We start from the raw sequence: 19421 nt of genomic DNA on the forward strand, positions 1-19421 counted from the left end.
CATGACTGGCCCCACCCCCAAGACTCGGCCCTTAAATTTGAAAAATAAAACAAAAATAAACTTGTTTTATTATCCTTTTATTTTTCATGTTTTGAGGCTGGTAGGGTAGCGACGCTCCTTCGCCATAGTGGAGGAGCCTCCACTGCTCCTCACAATGTCTTACTGGATCACAAGTGTTACAAAGCTCCTCTGGAATCTTGGTACAACAGACTCAAAATAAATGTGTTTTAAGTATAGATATCAATGTCATAACTCCTGTCCATTAACAGCATTATCACAAATTTGACTGGGATAAGACGACTGGGTGCAGGGCACACTCAATCGCTCGTCTCTTAAGCCATTCAGAAGAGAGAATTCCCTTCTTTCATGCCTCCATCATGGCCATATGACGTCTCTTTCTGTTGAACAGAATCATTACATTGTTCCATCACTGGGAATCAAGGTTTTTTGGATGCAATGCTTTCTTTGAGCGAGGGGTGATGGTGGCTTGTAACGTCTCTGACAAGAGTTAATTACTCGGCTTACCTGCGGCATCAGGTAAAGGGGTTGGGAGGCAGAAGCTGCTGGAGCCCATTGCTCTAGCAGCATGGTAGCTTCCAGGAAGGTGCAAGCCCAGTTTGTATGAATAGAAAAACTTTTTAGGTAGAGGGAAGGGGAATGTGAATGTCAAGGTTTCGATCATGGACAACACGTCTTAACTCTGCCAAGCCGTGTCTCAAGACAATGCAGCTTGCAACCCTTCTATCTGCCAGCTCCCCATTCAATAATCCCTTCAAGCACATATCGTCCCAGGGCCACTGCTTCCAGGAGGGTTCGATGCTCACCCGTCAATGCCGGTGACCAGGAAGATCAGGTTGCCGTTGATCTTGGTGCAGTTGATGAACTTGTCGATGTTGCTGGAGTCCACAGTTTGGTCGGCGTGTAGGCTCCCGGTCCCAATGCCATCGCACACTGTGATGGAGAAAGAACAGGAGTGAGAGGGAACACTGCAAAATATGATTATGGAGGCAAAGAAACATATATTAACTGTATCGGATAAAGTACCATTCCTGCTTTTCCAAGACGTGAGATGCCCTATTGGGACTGCAGGAGATTTCCTGTCAGGTCAGCATCTTTGATCGTCCACCAGGATTGGGACAGATTCAATAACATAACAAGTTTCAGAATAAATAGACTGGTGCAACGGGTCAGTATTCAAATGCACCCATTCGTTTGTTTGTTTTGTACACTGAGAAGCAGGTGAGTGAAATGTGTGCGTAGGTCTGTACTATTTTACTGTATCTTAACGTGTGGCGACACTTTGAGAGACTACATGAGCTAGTCCGCTGGCTCTGTAGGTTGGTGCATCTACTCAAGACACCTGCGGACCACCACTCTGTACTTGACTAGTGCAGGGCAAGCACATAGTAATTGTTATTTTCCACTCCTTGGTTACATCATGGACTAGTCCCAGAAAGCATCTCAAAATGGCTGTCCACAGTCACTAGCCATCCAGCATATATTTCTAATGAATTTATTTTCTAAAAACCTCAGTGAGGGCGAGGAGACATTCATGTTACTGGTATGCGATGCAACAGTGTTTAAAGCCAGGGAATGAGGTATAACGACAAAGCGTACAAAATTAAATGAGTAAACATTCTGGTCCTTATATATTATCTGGACTAATATTGAAGTTATAAAATATCCCTTTCAGCCCGTTAGCATGTTTTTTTACAAACAGTTAAAGAGGAACCTCAGAATATTTTAATGGTTTTCCATTAGGCTTTGAAAACACTAAATTGAGTACAATCCTTGGTGCAATTTCTGGCAAAGCCAAAGTATCAAGGGCAACCGAGCAGTTGTGCAAAGGAAAGCACTCACCTTTGGGGCAGATGTCTGTGCAGGGCTTGCACAGCTTGATCCCGTTCTCCTCCACCTCCATCTTGTTGCTGGGGCAGGCGCGCACACAGGAGCTCTGGTCCACCACGAAGTTATCTGTGGAAAGACATGTTACATCAGCAGGACAGGCACAGACGCTGCATGGAAAAGGGAGGAGTAGAATAACTTCAGAGGAGATAACTCCATCTGATCAATCACACATGGTTTCTACTGGGAATCGGTGGAGCTTTGGGACTTTCCTTAGAACATTTTATAAACCTTTTTAAACTTCCCAATCCTTGGGAACTCCACAGTGTCTGTGTTTTAAAAAAGCAGAAGCGGGTGAAAAAAATTATACGGTTTTCCTAAGAAAATAAATTATTATTCGGAGATTTACCACCAAAAAAACGTTTTTTGCAGCACACTTTTTCCTGATATCTTTTTATTACTCTTGTATAACTGTAATGTAACCTCAAATTGAATGCGGCACACTTTCAACAGGGCGAAGCTGTGAGAAAATGACAAAAAGCACTTCGTGATTTCTTAAGTTGTAAAGTTTATAAACCTCACACAGTGCAAAAGTTGTGAACTTTGCACTGCTTCCCCCGTGGAATTGTAATTATGTATCACTAGAGTTTCTACTGGATCCTGACATTGGAATGTCATTTTTGGACACACATTGAAATGCTGTGGAAAAAAGTACACTTCTTTTCAGGTAAGTCAATTGACAGGTTATAGGCGCCTAATGAGATCTCTTGTTTTAGTTGATGCATTTAGATCACCGGAAGAACATTCATTTTCTTTTCTTTTGGTCATACTGAGCGTAGTCTAATGATATTGCACCAGTATCTCGCAATCAGATTAATTAGGAACCACTTGTAATGGCTCAATAAAAGTCCACTAGGGTGCTCACACTTATCAGGAAAAAAAATCAATTTGCAGCAAAAATTAAGGCCACAAAACCAACTAATTGTGAAGAAAATGGTTGTTTGTCCTTGAAAAGAAAGACACAACTCCAAGAATTAAGGCCAAACACTCCGAAATTTCAGACATTTTTTCCTGAAAATGTGAGATATATATATTTTTTTGAATGAATACCATTTTAGACAGGTGTTTAGTGCTAAAGACCGATGCTGATAAACACCCTTAGACTGCACAGCACCATTTGGAGCGTTAATGTACATCTAACTGCACCCAATAATCAAGGCGCTGTGGAATGCAGAGACTCATTGGGAAGCACATTCTTTATGAAACATCCCTGTCCGACAAAAAACGAGCTCTCTCAAAGGTTCTTGCAAACCACAGGTGCATTTCATCCTCTTTGGTACTCAACAGTGAAATGCAGACAAGATGGCTGGATCTTTACATGGCTGCTGAGAGGGGCACATATACGAGTACACAAGGTGTGGGGTGGATGGTTGAGGCACTATGATATTCTGCTTTCGTAGGGGGCTGCGACTCCCTGGCATTGACTACAACATTGTGAAAGGTTCGAGAGCGCCATTGTAACCATATCTGTGATCTTTTCGATATGTGAGGATTGGTGCATTTTCTCTTTTGTGACGGTTTGGGGTGGGTGTGGATGTGGGTGAGGGCCTCCTCTTTTGCCTCTTATTTGTTATTGTCAGATGCATGTGTGGCACCTCCCAACCCCATTATCTGATGCCTCAGGTAAACCGTATAATGTGACCCTTGTCAAAGTCTGCCGCACTTTCTACAGAACGCCGTAAGGAGTGGATGCCAGTTCTGTTTAAACTGCACCCTATCCCAGTGACTAGAAGCGTGTCCTTTGCATTCCTGGCCACGGTGCAGTGGTTAATTTGTACTGGTGGTTGGTAGTAGGCAGCATTGGCACTTATTTCTGGGGACCAGAACCCTTTGCCACCTCATGCACGGCCTTAGACTGAGCAGAGGAAATGGCAGGTTAGTCATTATTTCATTTCGAAACGTCATGAAAATAAAAAAGGACAGCCAATAACGCTTTGTTTCACTGTTTCTGTGAACTGGCAGCCCTACTTCTATTTACATGAACCACAATGGGAACATAAGTGTAGCTAGTGACACAGTGGCAGGAGGTTAGGCCTGCCTACCTGCTAGCTGCTCATGAAAAGTTTGGGGATTGGTGCTTACATTTTTTATAAATTAAACTGTGGTAATGGGACAGTCATTGCTGTATATGGTGCAGGCCCCTGTGGCTGTCCTCATCAACACATCACCACAGACATGCCTCGCCTGCTCAGGGTGACAACAACTGAAAGGAGATGCTGTTGTGTTCTAGATTGACTCTATCACTTGCGAGTACTGAGCCTTGCTACTGAGCAGGGCTTTGTTTTATAACTCTACTCTGCCCTACAAGAACTGATTCTGCAATGCAGTGATTTTTCAATTGTACACCACACCTATCATCTTAGATCTTTAGGTGACTTGACGATGTGGATACAACAGTATTCATCAAAATAATTAAAGATATGCATGTTTATAATTTTGAAGGACTTTGCTGTACCTCTGAAAGCCATGCAGGCCATTATTACACCATTGAAGGACGTTATTGTAATCCAAAGTAACACTAGTACACTCTTAAAGGTGTATCTCGCAGTGTCGCTTTCACATTTTCAAAGGACAGTGGGAGGTTGTGGGGTCACTTTCAAGCTGGAAACGGACAGAGGGGCATATCTATGTGCCACTGTTGTACCACTAAAGCACTGGTTTGTATCTTTGTGTGTCAATATTGGACTGGCCAAGGACATCAGCCCCTCTCTATTTGTCACTATTGTAACTCTGAAGATCTTTAGTGAACTGCTAACCGCTAAAACATGGGACCTCTGAAGGGTTTTAATGTAACTTGGAGGGTCACTATCGCTTCAGTGAAGGAATTTACTATGTCCCAGTGCACCATTCTTGCTCTGTGTGTCGCTTAATATTTTACTGCACCTGTTAGCCAGTCAAAATACTTTATTCGGTTAGTTAAAACCGTAAAAGTACATACAATCAAATCAAAACTAGACATGAAATCAGCCTACATAAGTAATCATCCTTAAAATCTCATTGCTAGACTAGCACAACATATACATGATGAAAAACACAATGAAACAGATCATACGTAAAACCTATTTTTTGTATGTTAAACAGGCAGTCTCTTCTTCCTAACAGCAGCAACTAAAAAATGTACAATACTAAAACATTCCAGAGGACTGGTTAACATCTGGAGATAAATTAACGTCGGTCTTACTTGAAAATATCTTTTAATAATAGTAACATAAAACGTTGGCAGAGAAACAGTAGTGATCACAGAACATCATAAAATGTAGTGTGTCCTGAGTAGAGAAATTATCGCAGGGACAAGGGGTACCAATTCATCAACTTTATGCCACCATGGGGGTTCAGCAAGCAAATAATCTAAGAAATTTAATCGGATCCTCGTCAGGAATAAGGACCTGTTGGTCACTATCAAGCTGCTGAAAAACCTCACTCCTATAATTCTATTAGGCAGTTGTGAGCCTGTGAACTAGGAGTTTCTTGTCATTGTATTTGCCAGCCTTTGGTTCCATGCGCAGCACTGCATGAGTGCACTTACGCGGGCATTTCTTGACGCAGAAGGCTCCGTAGGTGTACTTGGCCTTGTTGTTTGGCTCCAGCTGGAAGGTGGTGGGGTTGTACACAAAGGGCTGTGGGCACTGGGTGACGCAGGCACCACTGTCGTTGAAGTTCATGCAGGCCTGGTGAAAGAAGAGGAAATGTTACTGTTTTACCGTGAAGAGATCCACAGAACGTCCCACCACTGTCCCTTCAGAATGTCAAGAATGAAATGGCCGTGGCACCCAGAAGCAAGAAGTAGCTACTGGAAAACACACTCTACAAATATCAATTATCAATATCAGTGCAAGTGTCCTTTCAATGGAGCTCGGCTGGGCCTTGCAGAGCACGTTTAATGTGGCGTTTAAGATGTTATTTCTGCAAATGTCAGTAATCACCCTGTTTCTAGTCCCAAACTATTCTCTTACAATTTATTATTAAGTGGTGCAGTAGTTTAATTGGTTTAGATGGACGCAAGCAGCGACTACCATTCCCAGAATGCATTTGGTTTCGAAACGAAAGCCAAGGAATGGACATGGAGTGAGCTACTAAAATGGAGTTGGAGCAAATTCCTAAACACCTATGACTCGTACTCTTCATGATGGTTGTGCTTCAAATACCATGAATTGTTTTAACCCCAGAGCGCCATCGCTTACTTTGAAAAGAGGTGGTCTTGCGAGAGGTTTGAAGGTTCCAAAAATGAGTATGATGACACCTTTTCTCTCAAAAAAGGCACAACATCAATGTGAATTATACTGTAATGACGTACTGTGCCTTGTTAGTTATTTTGAAACTTTTGTGACCGTATCAACACTTAAAGTGGGTTTTTGGTTATCTCATTGCCTATCATTGACTAGCTTTCTTGCCAATTTTGTTTGCTTACTTCATATTTGATGGCGTTCCTTCCTCGTATTGTCTTTCTTCCTTCCTTGGTGCATAACCTCTTTGCCAGCCATTCCACAGCTCACATCAGAAAACGACTTTTTTCTTTTTCTTTGAGAGTACAGGTGTTTTATCCTGCTGACTCCTTAGAATTCTAGCCCCTGGTGTTCTTCGCGTTGCTTTCTGCCTGTCACAAGTTGTCCACAAAAGCACAGCAACAGGTACTTTTTGCCAGTGTTTGACTAAAGAGCAGACTTTACAGGATTGTTTATGTTTTATCTCCTACGTTCCATATCTTGCATGAAAGCCCAGACCTCGGCCCACAAAGGCATTGTGGGGTGGGAGAGGCTGCTGGGAGGACGGGTGGGGGCTGCTGCACTTACTCAGCAGGCAGAAGGTCTACTTGGCATGACTAGAAAGGGGATGTCTCGTCTCCTGGAGGCACCTTAATTTTGCACCCTCAGCGAGTGCAGAGGACACAATGGCTGGAGCATTTGTTTCAGTTGGGAGGAAAGTAAATTAGCTATTGGCAAGCATGTTACTTTAAATTTTAACTCATTCTTGTTCTTTTTAAATTCTGTTCAGAGTTTACCTTGGGATAAATGTTTAATTTCATAAATATTGAATTCAATATACAACTTCGAAATACCTTAGGTATGTGTTTGCTTTTCCTCCAGTAACTTTTTTTTTTTAAACAGTGATTTACAAACAAGCATTGGCTTTTCCAATAGCTTGGAACTCGTACTGTAAGGCAAGACCTATCGCCTTTCCAGTGCTTGCTTGAAACCTACAGCATTTTTTTAATCCTCGGGAAAATGTAGATTATATACTGTGTTGTGCTGGGTGGGGTCACACTGGCCTATAGGGCAATCTAGACATGCATGAAGGGATGGTGTCATGGGTTATTGTGTGGACTTGTTTCATTATTTGGCAGGCCATCATTTTTACAATTGATTTTTCTAATATTACCACAACCAGTGCCTGCAGCAAGTACACATGCATGGAATGGAATGGAATGGAATATACACTTATATTGCGCATGGTTACCCGTAGGCATCCCAGCGCATTAGGAAAACTAGAACGCCAAACCACTCAAGGGAAAAGGAAGGTCTTCAGCTGTTTCCTGAATTGTAAATAGTTGGATTCAAAACGAATTGATCCAGGGAGTTGATTCCAGAGTGTTGCTGCGTGAAGCGCAAATGCATGCAGTATATAAATACTTTGAGAAACATTTATACAGAATGTCTTTACAAGTTCAAAGCCGCCCTGATTTCCAGATGTGGGGCACTCTTTTTAGCTATCTGATTCACTAATGGGGGGCACTTTTATTTTGTTACCCAGGTCTATTATCTGTCCTACACCATCCCTGCTACTAGACACTACAAGTGCACATTTCCTCAAGACCTCACAGTATCGCAAGGGGAATGTCAGGGGTAGAAAGAGTTTTGGGCTGCTATTTTTAAAGTAAATGCCTTAAAATGGTGCCAAAATGGGGTTGCCAGGTCTCACAATTAACCCCAGGATGAGGAATAGGATATAAAGTGCGTATTGCTCGCACGCTTGTTTGTGGCCTTTGACCTTAAGCCTTGAAACATGGTGTGAGTAACTCGTTCCCAAAGAGTTGAAAATAAGTGATGTTACCAGCTCTGAAATTGTTCTACAAGGCTCTTTGGAAACGTTCGTACACCACGTCCAAAGGGTGTCAGTTATGCACTTAGGCCAGCCAAAACCCATGGCCCCTTTTGCCAACCATTGGAATTGGAAACGCAACATGAATGTTGCTTATTGGATGGCATACCACAAGCAAAATCTGCTAACATGTCAGCTCAGAAGACTAATTATATGTGCTTCAGAGGCAGGCCCCCCTGCCCTCCGATGGCACGGCTCTCTGCTCCAGCTGGGCCAGGAACACCAATTACACTTTATAATAGCTGGATTATTTTATTGAATTAGCGCAAGGGGAGACCATTTTGTTGAAGCAAGATGAAGGGTAGCAAATGCGCTGTGGTCTGTCCTGCGACTCGCCCACCAGATCTCTGATTCAGTGAGCGCAGATTGTTTTGTAGCCTTAGATGCCCTCAATTGTCAATTTCAAGGTGCCAAAAAAGAGACGACTCTTCAGCCCCCTACGAATATGTATGAATTGAAGGCTTTCATGTGGGAGTAGGAACAGCGTAGCTGATGCAAAGAAGGCAACACATTGCCTAATGCATGAGGCGTCAAATTATGTTGTGGCAGAAGTAAATGGAGGAGAGAAAGACACTGTGACGATGTGTCAGTGACAGACACTCGGCCCTGGGAAATTCAGGGCTTATCCTCCTCATCATGAGGGATAGGACTTTGAGACACTTTGTCAGGCTGAAGAGGTCTCACCCACAGGACTCTGACATCTTTAGCCAGGTAAAGTTAAGTTCAGGCAGCCAGGACCAAAGCATTTAGCGGATGTCTAGCTCTAGGCTGCCTAACCTGAAAATAAAAAGTGTCTGTCAGGCTGACCTTTGTTCAGCCAATATTTTGTTAGCCAAAAAGTGGTGGAGCATGGCCCCCCTGGCCTAAAGGACAGGCTGCTGCTCTCTGTAGGTCCATTTATGTAGCACGTCATCTCCCTGAAGAGGACCCGAAGCATATTAGTGAATGCTTAGCAAGATACACGACATGCATGTGCTTTTCAAAGGTTCATTGTATTTAACTGTAGCTTTGTTACAACTTACTACCCTATTTGGGGTGCTGAATCACTTATTCACGTGGATGGCAAGCTACACCATGCAGGGTGTGTAGTTGGAAGTATGTTGTTTTGTTTTGAACCCCTGAGGAATAGTTTTCGTTTCATGCGGGATGACCACCGAAGTGCACTTATTGTGTTGTAGGACGCAGCGCCATGTACTGTGATAGATGAGGGTATGTGAGGGACAGATTTGCATATTAGAACCCAGGTTAGCCATAGGGCCAGCAGGATGCTGTGTGCCTGTACACCACATATGGTTGCAATCAGAGAGCGCCAGGCAAGATGTTGAATGAGTAAAACATATCAAAAGGGCAAGAATGGGAAAAGGCGACATAAGCAGTAGCCATGCACCGTTTTCTTTCATCATTCATTTATTTATTTACGAATTAAAAGGCAGGGCTATTACGTATTGCTGAATAAATACTCCCCATGAAGGGAATCATTTAGAAGAGTTATTAACCAAGACTGGTACGCTGAACAAACACTATCCAAACACTAAAAGGCCCAGATTCAAACTACTCCTGCTAGGCCAAAAATCTAAGCAGGGGTCCATGCCCCTCTCCCAAGTACGCATAAGCTCTCAAAGCAGACTAGCACCAGTCAAGCGAGCCCTAGTCAGATTATGACTAAGACCCCAGCCAGACTGACACCCTGCACATGCAAGTGTGAGAGACAAATTGCTTGGTAGGTTGCTTTCCTGAGAGAGCGAAAGAGCGAATTGGCCTGTCTCGTGTTACTCTGCTGTCCTTGCCCCTCCATGTGAGAACAATACCTTTTGTTGATCCCAAAGACTATTGTTTTTTCCAGTTTACATAATGGGGCATCCTCCTGACCTTCTAGAATGTCATCCCAGAACAGCTTCCACTTTCAATATTAGTATTGGATGATATTTCAGGATAAAAAAGAAAATGTGGTGAAAGGAGATTGTAGGAAATAGGGTTACTGATTAAGGAAGATAAAACCGCACTCAAGCTGCAACCACAATCCTTGTCAAGGTGATGTCACAAGTAACCCCAAATTAACCTGTGCTTAACCCCCTGGTAGCGTGACACAAAACAGTCAGGCTCAACCTAGAGGCATTGTGTAAAGTATTTATGCAGCAGTTCAAACAGTAATAAAGTGAAAACACAACACTAGAAAAATCCCACTACAGTTTAGAAAAATAGAGTAAACGTTAGCAAATTATTTGAGACCAAAATGACAAAGTCGCTATTTTAGGCCAACCATGATGGAGTAGGGTTCGGACACAGGAACCAAGTTAGGCTTGCTCAACCAACTTCCTAAAATTCGGGTTGCTGAGCGTTGCGAGATCTCGCTTTGAGGATTCGTTACGTAGTGGAGGTTCTGATGAGTTGTGAGCTGCCATGCAAAGTCCTGCATCGAGAATGTGTCACACAGTTGTGGTTCTGGAGAGCTGTGGGGATGCAATCTTAGGTCCAGCGTCAAAGATGCCTCACACAGCAGCGGTTCGGAGGAGTTGCGGTTCTGTGATGCGAGGTCCTGCGTCGAAAAGGCATGGTTTAGAAGAGCTGTGGAGTCCTGCATCATGCAATGGTGGCTCCGATGTGGAGGTGCAAGGCAATGAGTAATGATTCATTGTTTCTGCTTGGACCACAGCTGGTCTGGCATAACACTTTTAGGCCCACTTCCAAGGCTGCAGGACAGGGGTAGCTTCACTTGAGGGGCAAGATTCACAACAGGCAGAGTCCAGCTGCTGGGTTTGAGGTGGTCGGAGCCTTTTTTATTCCTGATGCTCTGATCAGGAGGACAACCAAGTAGCCGTTAGAGCCACTCTGGCGGTCCTGGGTTCAAGGTGCAGGTCATGTTCTTCTCATTCAGGCAGCAGGAAAATAGGACAGTAGAGCATCATCCATTCTTGCAGGGCAGCACAGCAGTTCTTCAGAGTCTTCCACAGATCCAGAGGTGTCTTGAAGAGATGGGTGTGACGGTCCAATATGGATGGGTTTTGCCAGCTATGAAGTAGGAGATGGTTCTAGAGGTTTCCACCCCCAGAGTTGTTTGGAATTTCTTGCCTTCCTACCCTGGCCCCAGCTTGTCTGGGGGAACAAAGGACTAGTGTCAAAACCTTTGTGAGTGTGCTCAGGCAGAGGCTTTGTGAGGTGCAAGTGTGGTAGGAGAAAGCTCCTTCCCATCATCAAGTCAGAGATGAGCCATGCCGCTAACACCTATTCCTCCTGTGTCTGACTGCAATACACAAACACCAACTGCCAACGACACCTAGTCATGTGACCCAGGATACCTCTGCAGGCACCTAATGGTTGGGCCAAGAAAATGGCTACTTTCTAAAAGAGGCATTTTCAGAATTGTGACTAAAAATCCAACTTTACCATTTATAGAGGGATTTAAATTACAATTCTTTAGATAAACTTAAAGTGTCTATCTAATCCAAATTGAAAGTTATCATTTATTAAATATAATAAGGTAATCTAATGTTATCCTATGAGAGACGTAGGCCTTGCAATAGTGAAAAATGAATGTAGGAGATTTTCACTTTGAGGACATGTAAAAGTTAAAAGTACATGTCCAACTTTTTAAATACACTTCACCCTGCTCTACGTGCTAGTTAGGGCCTACCCTTGGGGTGACTTGTATGTAGTAATAAGAAAGGTTTAGGCCTGACAAAAGGTTTATTTTGCCAGATCGATGTGGCAGTTTTAAACTGCACACACGCAGGCTGCAATCGTATGCCAGGGACATATTTAAAGGGTTACTTAAATGGGGGCACAATTAGTACTACAGGCCCACTGGCAGCATTTGATTTACTGGCGAGTGGTACATGTAGCACCATTTTACGTGCGGCTTACAAGTAAATTAAATGTGCCAATTAGGGGTAAGCCAATTTTACAATTTTTAAATGAAACAGCACAAGCACTTTAGCACTGGTTAGCAGTGGTAAAGTGAATAGAATCCTAAAAGCAAACAAAAATGAGTTCAGAACACAGGAGGGTGAAGGCAAATAGTTTGGTGATGATCCTGCCAAGAGGGCCAATTCTAACAGTTACTTTCTCTGCTTCCTTTGTTTTGGCTTGGAAATCCGCATGGCAGGCATTTGACAGTTCTCACTTTATTCTTTCTTAGGCCAGCTCCTCTCTGATCTATGAGCCTGGTGAAAAACACGTTATGTACATCTCTACACATTAACTGTTCTTCCCATCTCCTATGTCTGATCGTTCACCAATCTACCCTCCACAGTCACCTCGTTAACTTTGCTGTCACCTCTTTCAAGAGGCTTTTGAAGTAAAATTACACAGTAGACCATGGGTGTAATTTCCTGCCCTGGACAACCTTTCTGAATGCCAACGACAGTCAGCAGAGTGTGTTGATTGAGTCTACTGCATACAGCATTTTGGGAGACCAGAGCCTTTGTTTGCCATGTTTCTCCAGGAACTCTGGTATTGGACTTTAATGCTGGTCACAATGTCACTGGCTAGCCTCACTGATCCTAGGAACCTGGCCACATCCTCCTGTCCTTAAGCACTGTGAAGATATGATTGTCAATCTGCATTTATCAGCATTAGATGATGAAAGCCTTGTGATCACTGAGTCCTGTCAGCTAGGGAACATCAAACTTGCCCCTACTACTTTAAGACTGACTGCAATGTCTTGTGCTATCCTTGCTGAATCCTAGACAATTGGTCTATCCCTACTGATCCTGCCCTAGTGAAGATCTGACCCACAATATGCCTTTATTGACATTAGAAGATGAAAGTGCGCTGATCATTGACAGCCAGGAAAAATCAAACTACCCCCTCCCACATTAAGGCTGGTCACAATGTTTCAGGGTAGCCTTGATAAATCTTAAGCAATTATTCCCTTCCTGATGACCCTTCCCATTGCAAAGATTTGCCCCACCATCTGCTTTTAGCTTTATTAGAAGATTAAAGAATTCAGAGCCCTGTCAGGCAGAGAAAAATAAAACTATTGGATACCACTTAAAGGCTGGTACCACTGTTTTGGCTAGCATTGCTAATTTGAAGGCACTGAACCAGACCCTGATCACCCATCCCATTGCAAAAAAATGTCCCACAAACTCTCTTTATCAGCATTGGAAGACGGAAGAACATTAAGCCCTACAAGCCAGGAAGATTTAAACTGCCCATATCTTATTAAAGCTGGTCACAATGTATCAAGCTAGCTTTTCTAAATCAAAAGGCAAGTGGTCCATTCTTGCCAACTATTCCCATCCCGAGATATGACCAGCAATCTGCGTTTACTAGCATTAGAAGATTAAATTATGCCGAGTCCATGAAACTCAAACTACACCACACCCCTTAAAGGCTGGTCGCAGTGTGTCGGGCGAACCTGGCTGATTCCTGAGCCCTTGGTCCTTTCATGCTGACCCAGACCATTGAAGACATGTTGCCAACAGCCTGCCATTATCTGCATTTGAAGTACATTGAGCCATTCCCTCTAGTTTGTTCACCCACATATCTTTGACAAGAAATATTTTGGTGGCAGGAATGTCCATTAGGGCAATCGTTGGAATTTTCAGCTCAAGTCTGCCCTGTGGGTGAGGAGCCTTTGCTTACTTTTAGCATTGTGTTGTTATGTAAGACATGTCACGGACAAACTGCATGCAGGAATAGTATGACCATTAAATCATTGAGGCAGACTATAGCAAGGCTCTAGGGTCGTACTCTTGTTCATGGCTTCTTTACTATGTGGTGGGCACTCAAAGACACCTCTCCCCGTGTCATAGTCGGAGTGTGCAGGGCTGCATTAGGAACTTGCAGACCAGGCTGCTAGAGGAATATTCGGTTCAGGCCACCAAAGGCTTCTCTGTACTTCTCTCCTGGCCTATGGTGAAAGCTCTGGAACTTCCATTAGGCTTAGCTACCTCTCCATTAAGTGATTCAGGCCCAATTAGGAAAATTGGAATATTCACATAGTTTTAGACACCTGAGGTCGCATTATGTAAAGGGCACACTCTCCCTGTTTGTGTTGTGGCCCAACTTTAACAAGATTTACAGATTATACACTGCTCACCGGGCAGACATAAAATCGCACCTGCCCTAGGCAGTGCATTGGTGAAAGTGGAGACCCCATTAAAGGCATCCACTCCATCATTCACAGTGCAGAAAGCATTGGGCCTGCTTTGCAAAGGGGCAGAGAGCTTTTCCTGAGGGCATGTGTAGTGAGCGACTGCATCCACCGCCAGGAGGATGTCTGATGGTTGGTCCATGGGACCATTTTGCTCTTTGCAGAGGTCGCTCTCGGAGGGGGATACACTGAATATACACAATCTCTTTGCATCGCAGCCCAGGAGCATAATACGCCATGGGGGCATAGGCAAAGTGTAACCTTCATTTGCATTTTGCCATGCCCAGTGCAAATGAGGGAAGTCCCCCAATCATCATTCTGACGATATATGTGTGCTTTCATAATCTGTATTATAGAAGTTCCAGCACAAGTGCCTGTGGCCACAGTGCCCTGGAAGTGCAGAAAGCAGGTTGACAAACCAATTCCATCAGTGGGGCACTTTGTGTAATATGGCCCCATTGACATTCTAACAGTGAGCAATATTTTCCATCCAAGCTGGGCACAGCGTCTCCAAACTAGTCAGCAATAAGGAGATACCAGTGATAGGATGATACTTCTCTCTTGACCAGAACCTGCATGTGCGGCTCATTTTATTTGCTTTTATAAAAGATACACTTTTATTCCAGAGATCACAGCTGTCGTTTCAAAAGAAACATTGTCTGCTATTTAATTCAATTTGCAAGATGTTATGGTCTGCTCTGAAAGGAAGTGCCCTATTCCCAGGGTCGCTGGAGTAAGCACAAACCTTACCCCACACAGCAAGAGGTTCCTGGAAGGTGGGTCGGACTCCTCTGCACAGTCAACCGAGATTAAGGCCAAGCAAAAAAGTCTGGTGAATTTCTAGGCAGTGTGCACCCCTCCAACACCGGATCCCTAATGTCGATACAGCAATCGGGCAAATGTTAGAAAGGGCTTGGAATGCATATGCATGTGGGATGTACCCAGCAAATTTAGCCCTGCCCACAAGTAGTGCCAGGCAGAGTCTTCCGTCAGCTCTGTTCTGTCAGTGGGAGTTCCCCAGGGCTTGGCCTTAAGTCTAACTTTATGTGATACATATCTCACTCCTCTTACTCAATGCAGGCTTTTTGACAGAAGCCTTGGGGGCTAATGATTTATCCTATGCTGATGATACTCAGCTGTTGTTCTCATGTGGCAGGAGAGAAGAGAATTCAGGGATGCTGATTAAAACCTGCCTGACTGCAGTCTTCCATTGGATGACCGTTCACCAAGTGCAATGCCGACAAAAAAATAAATAATTTTTCTTTGCCAATACTTCTCCAAAAAGCTGGCAGACTTTCTGACCTGAAGATGCTCCCACCCAGGCTCCCAGGGAGGCAAAGTTAAGTAGTTATGAGTCAAATTTGATGATAGTCTGTCCTTTAAGCCACAAATTAAGTCAGTGGTAGGCACCTGCCTTGATATACTGTGGTCCCTAAAAATGCTCCTACGTTACCTGTCCTTCACTGCAAAAAAAATGGTTACCTGGGCCCTGATAACCTCGAGGTTGGACTACGGTAATGCCCTCTGATTAGGTTTGCTGGAACACCTGTTCTGGAGGCTTCAGGTGGTCCAAAGTGTGGCAGCCCATCTTCTTCCGAACCTGCCATTCAGAGCATGTATGTCCCCTCATCTGATGCTCTTCACTGGCTGCCTATCAGGAAATAATCTTATTTAAGGCACTAGTGCTAGTTCACGGGGCACCTTACCAGAGCAGTGTGGACTACCTTGGAGCACGGTTCAGTTTCTTTGCCCCGTCAAGAAACTTGAGGTCTACCAATAAATTGCTATCTATGACTCCCAGAATTCGGCGTGTTAGAGTGAGAGGTAGGTCACTTACCTATCTAGGACCATTAGCTTGTAATAAGCTCCCTCTCGAGCTCCGAGCAGTAAACAATGTTACATTGTTTGAAAGAAAGCTGAAAATGTTGATTTTTGTGCAGGATTAAAACGTCAGGACCTTCTATCACGTCTGACCTGTGCTGGGCCCCGGGACACTCCTCAGAGTAGCTGCGATCAATACAAGTTATCTTCATCATCATCATCTTCTGTATTAGACCGGCAGAAGCTACCACACAATTTCATTATGAAAGGAAAGGAGTTTTAAATGTGTGAAGGTGCTAGGATTTTCATATCTTTTTAATTATTAGGCCATTGTCATTATTTTCTTTTCAATATGACTGCCTAGGCGTTCCTTATTTTTCTGTTTACTGTATTCAATGCAATGCTTATGAAATTATGCTAGAGCCTTTAGCTGATCTGTTACCAAACAAAGAGCACGACCTTGCAGATCAGTTGTTCCCAGCCCCAATTCACTTGTCTGTGGTCAAAGTGCATCTCCTGCACTTTCTCAGCCTCCCATCATCCATTTTCTGGAATCGGACTCTTACTTTTTTGGCCTGCCTTCCAAAAAAAGCATGTGCCCGTCATTGTAGGAGATCGGCAGCAAAATTGTCGCTTTTCCTCCTTCTTCACCTTCTGGTACTGTTATCACCATTGTAGTATTTTATGCCCTAACCTTTCCTTTGCCTTGTTTGCTGCACAAAGGGCTCGGAGCATCATATTGAGTTCCCGCTCATCTCCACAGGGACTACAAGATTTTTCTCCAGGAACAGGGAATAACATGCAGACCCGCGATACCAGGTACAGCTTTACATGTTTTTCCACCTTGTCTGTCCCGGGTGGTGCGGGAGCAGGGTGGCAGCGAAAGCTCACATATTCTTTCACTTTAGCTGGGGGGAGATTTTTCTTCTTGAAGTAGAAGGGCAGACGGGGCAGGGCACAGGAGCCATCTGCAGTTCTGCAGTGGTGTCCAGGTCCAGTGTTACTGCGCCCAGAATTATAAGGTCCTTAGTTTGAGGACCTGATAGCTCTGACCATGGAGACATCGGAAAATGTGTATGTAGTTACCCGGAGAGGTGTTCCCCTATGGATATCTCTCTAGGCAACTTGCAGTGATGGTCTTGGTGTCTGGTTGGGTTGCATGTGAATAAGATAGAATATAAATTATAATGTTGCAAACCTTAATTACTTTTCTTCCATTTCTCATATTAAATTTTTTTAGGGCGGTGAGTGCTTTATTTACTTCCTTAGTGTCACCTTCCATTAAACCTCTTCCCATTACCTTCTTTAGATGTTCCACTGCACCGCTCCCCTGCCACCCTGCTGCCAGTGCCGTTTAATTGTTGCATTTCTGAGGACGCTAAACAATGGCGGTCTGGGGTTTGAGATTTGAGCAAAAGTTTCTTCTGTCCCTTTTGTTATCAGCCTATTGAATTATGTTCTATTTTTGAGCTGAAATGCTTACTTGGAGAACTAGTTAATGATTTTAGTTTATGTTTCCTATTCATTGTTTTCCACTGAACGTTCCTTCACATAACTGTCTAGTTGCAGATGATACTGGTACATTTCTTTCCAGATCCTGTTCTCTCCACTGATTGTTCTGCTCTAGCTCTACATATGAAGTCACCGAACAAAACATGTCTCTTGCACTTACAGGGCTTGGGCATGATACCTCATCTTTCGTCACCACCTCACCTACAGATTCTCGTAGCATCAGATGCAACTCCTCTCATAGAGGTATATCTAGCAGGAAGCAACACAACCCTGTGCCTTGAGAGACAACCAGCTCTCAAAATTAATCTGCATTTATTCTTAAAAACGTAAGTTCCAGTGATATGCATCCTGCTGGTTGTAGGCAAGTGGATTAGTATGTGATGTGGACTACCTCCAAGGATGAGGCCATCACCTGCTAGATGTTAGTTACATTTAACATTTTAAATTTTCGAAGGCAAATTATTCTCTAGTGGCTCAGACAAGTTAATATAATGTTTCTGAAAGTTATATTTACTAACTTGGTAGAAAACATCTAACTTTACTAATTAATTTAGTGTTTAAAAACAGTTAGGGAAAGTTATTGAACTTTTGCTTTGCCAGTATTGCCTATGGGAACAGCTAAACCCAATAGAGTGAAAATAGCTTTTGATGATTTATTCACTGTAGGCACATGCTAATATTAATTAGGCACATAACACTTCAAGGCACTATGCATTCTACCTTATGGGCAATAAGGTAATTTTAGGAGTGACTTATAAAGGGCTTGCAAGCAGTTTTAGGCTGTAAAAGAGTTCATTTAGGCATTCTAACATATGAGTTTGCAGGCTGCATGACACTAGGCCGTGCGCAGAACCTTGTTATGTTTTCAAGGTCATTAAGTGGATGGCATTATATAGTGCTTCATTCCACATGACATTACATTTTACATGTCATGGGTATAGTTTTCAAACCACATACAATGGCCTTTAAGTAAAATTAAATGTGTCAAATTGGGTTTTTAGCCAATTTTGGCTTTGTTCTAGGGTTCTTAGTACATACACTGGCTAAATGGGTCCTAGTTTTAGAGTTCAAAATTACCAGCAGGTGAGCCACAAAAGAAAATGAAACGCTCTGGGTTTGCCAGCCAAAAATGGGCCACTTTGCAACACTGTTGTGTAAGGAAACGCAACGATCCTGTAGTTTCAAACCCATGCATTTCACGGTCTCCATCTCTACTTGATGACATCCACGTCTATTTTTCTAGTCATACTGTATCTTTTCCAGTTTCCTCTTCTTCAGCTTCGAACATCCAATATGGTACCCTTCGGGATTGTGCACTATCAAGTATGAGGAAGCAGGGCGGGATGAGGGGAAAAAACTCCCGTGCGACCCTTTATGGTCTCTTTCTGCCTCTCGAGCCCCCGAGTTGAAGAATTTTTCAATATTCCTGACTGTGGAACAACCTAAGACCTTTAACAAATATTGAAGCTACTCAACTTCCAAACTTCCAGAAAACCCACCTGTCGCTGAGAAGCTGAGAGAAGTTATAAAAAAGGTTTCAGTTTAGAAATGTGAAAAGCCGGGCAGCTCCAAGAAAGTTCCAAGGGAGGATTTCTGCGCTGAACGGTGTTTAGTGCAGAATCCCCTCTGCAATGGTCAGCCCACCGGTCCACCGCCCGCCAGGCACGGGCAGCCCCCGGCCTTGCCACAGGCGCTGCATCTCGCGAGCGCGGCGCCATGAATATGAAATGAACACAATGGGATCCGCTGCCACGCGCTTATCTCCAATCAGCTCCTTAATCCCCCCTTTCACCGCGCGCGCTATCATGTGCGTGTATCCTAATAGGTTTTTTGTCTCCGAGGAGGAGGGCAGATATGAAACTTCCTTATCTAAATGTGCGGGCTATAAATAATGATATGGAACAAAATAGCCAGATAAGAGGGAGGGAGGGTGGAGGGGGGCTGTGTGTGTGGGAGATCAGTGAGAAAGCAGAAACAATTAAACACCCGA

General features: G+C 43.6%; 1 protein-coding gene across 1 annotated transcript in view; it reads right to left on the minus strand.

The window, feature by feature from the left end:
- The window catches only part of ERBB4 (erb-b2 receptor tyrosine kinase 4), a 1576940-nt gene that overhangs the window by 684244 nt on the left and 873275 nt on the right, over positions 1–19421 (minus strand). Inside the window, exons 6-8 of the mRNA XM_078682001.1 lie at positions 5432–5573; positions 1861–1974; positions 825–951 (exon numbers count right to left, since the gene is read on the minus strand). Of these exons, the coding sequence (XP_078538127.1) occupies positions 825–951; positions 1861–1974; positions 5432–5573 (383 nt within the window). The remainder of the gene's footprint in view (positions 1–824; positions 952–1860; positions 1975–5431; positions 5574–19421) is intronic.

The sequence above is a fragment of the Lissotriton helveticus genome, chromosome 3_1 (assembly GCF_964261635.1).
Source record: "Lissotriton helveticus chromosome 3_1, aLisHel1.1, whole genome shotgun sequence".
NCBI classification, from domain to species: domain Eukaryota; kingdom Metazoa; phylum Chordata; class Amphibia; order Caudata; family Salamandridae; genus Lissotriton; species Lissotriton helveticus.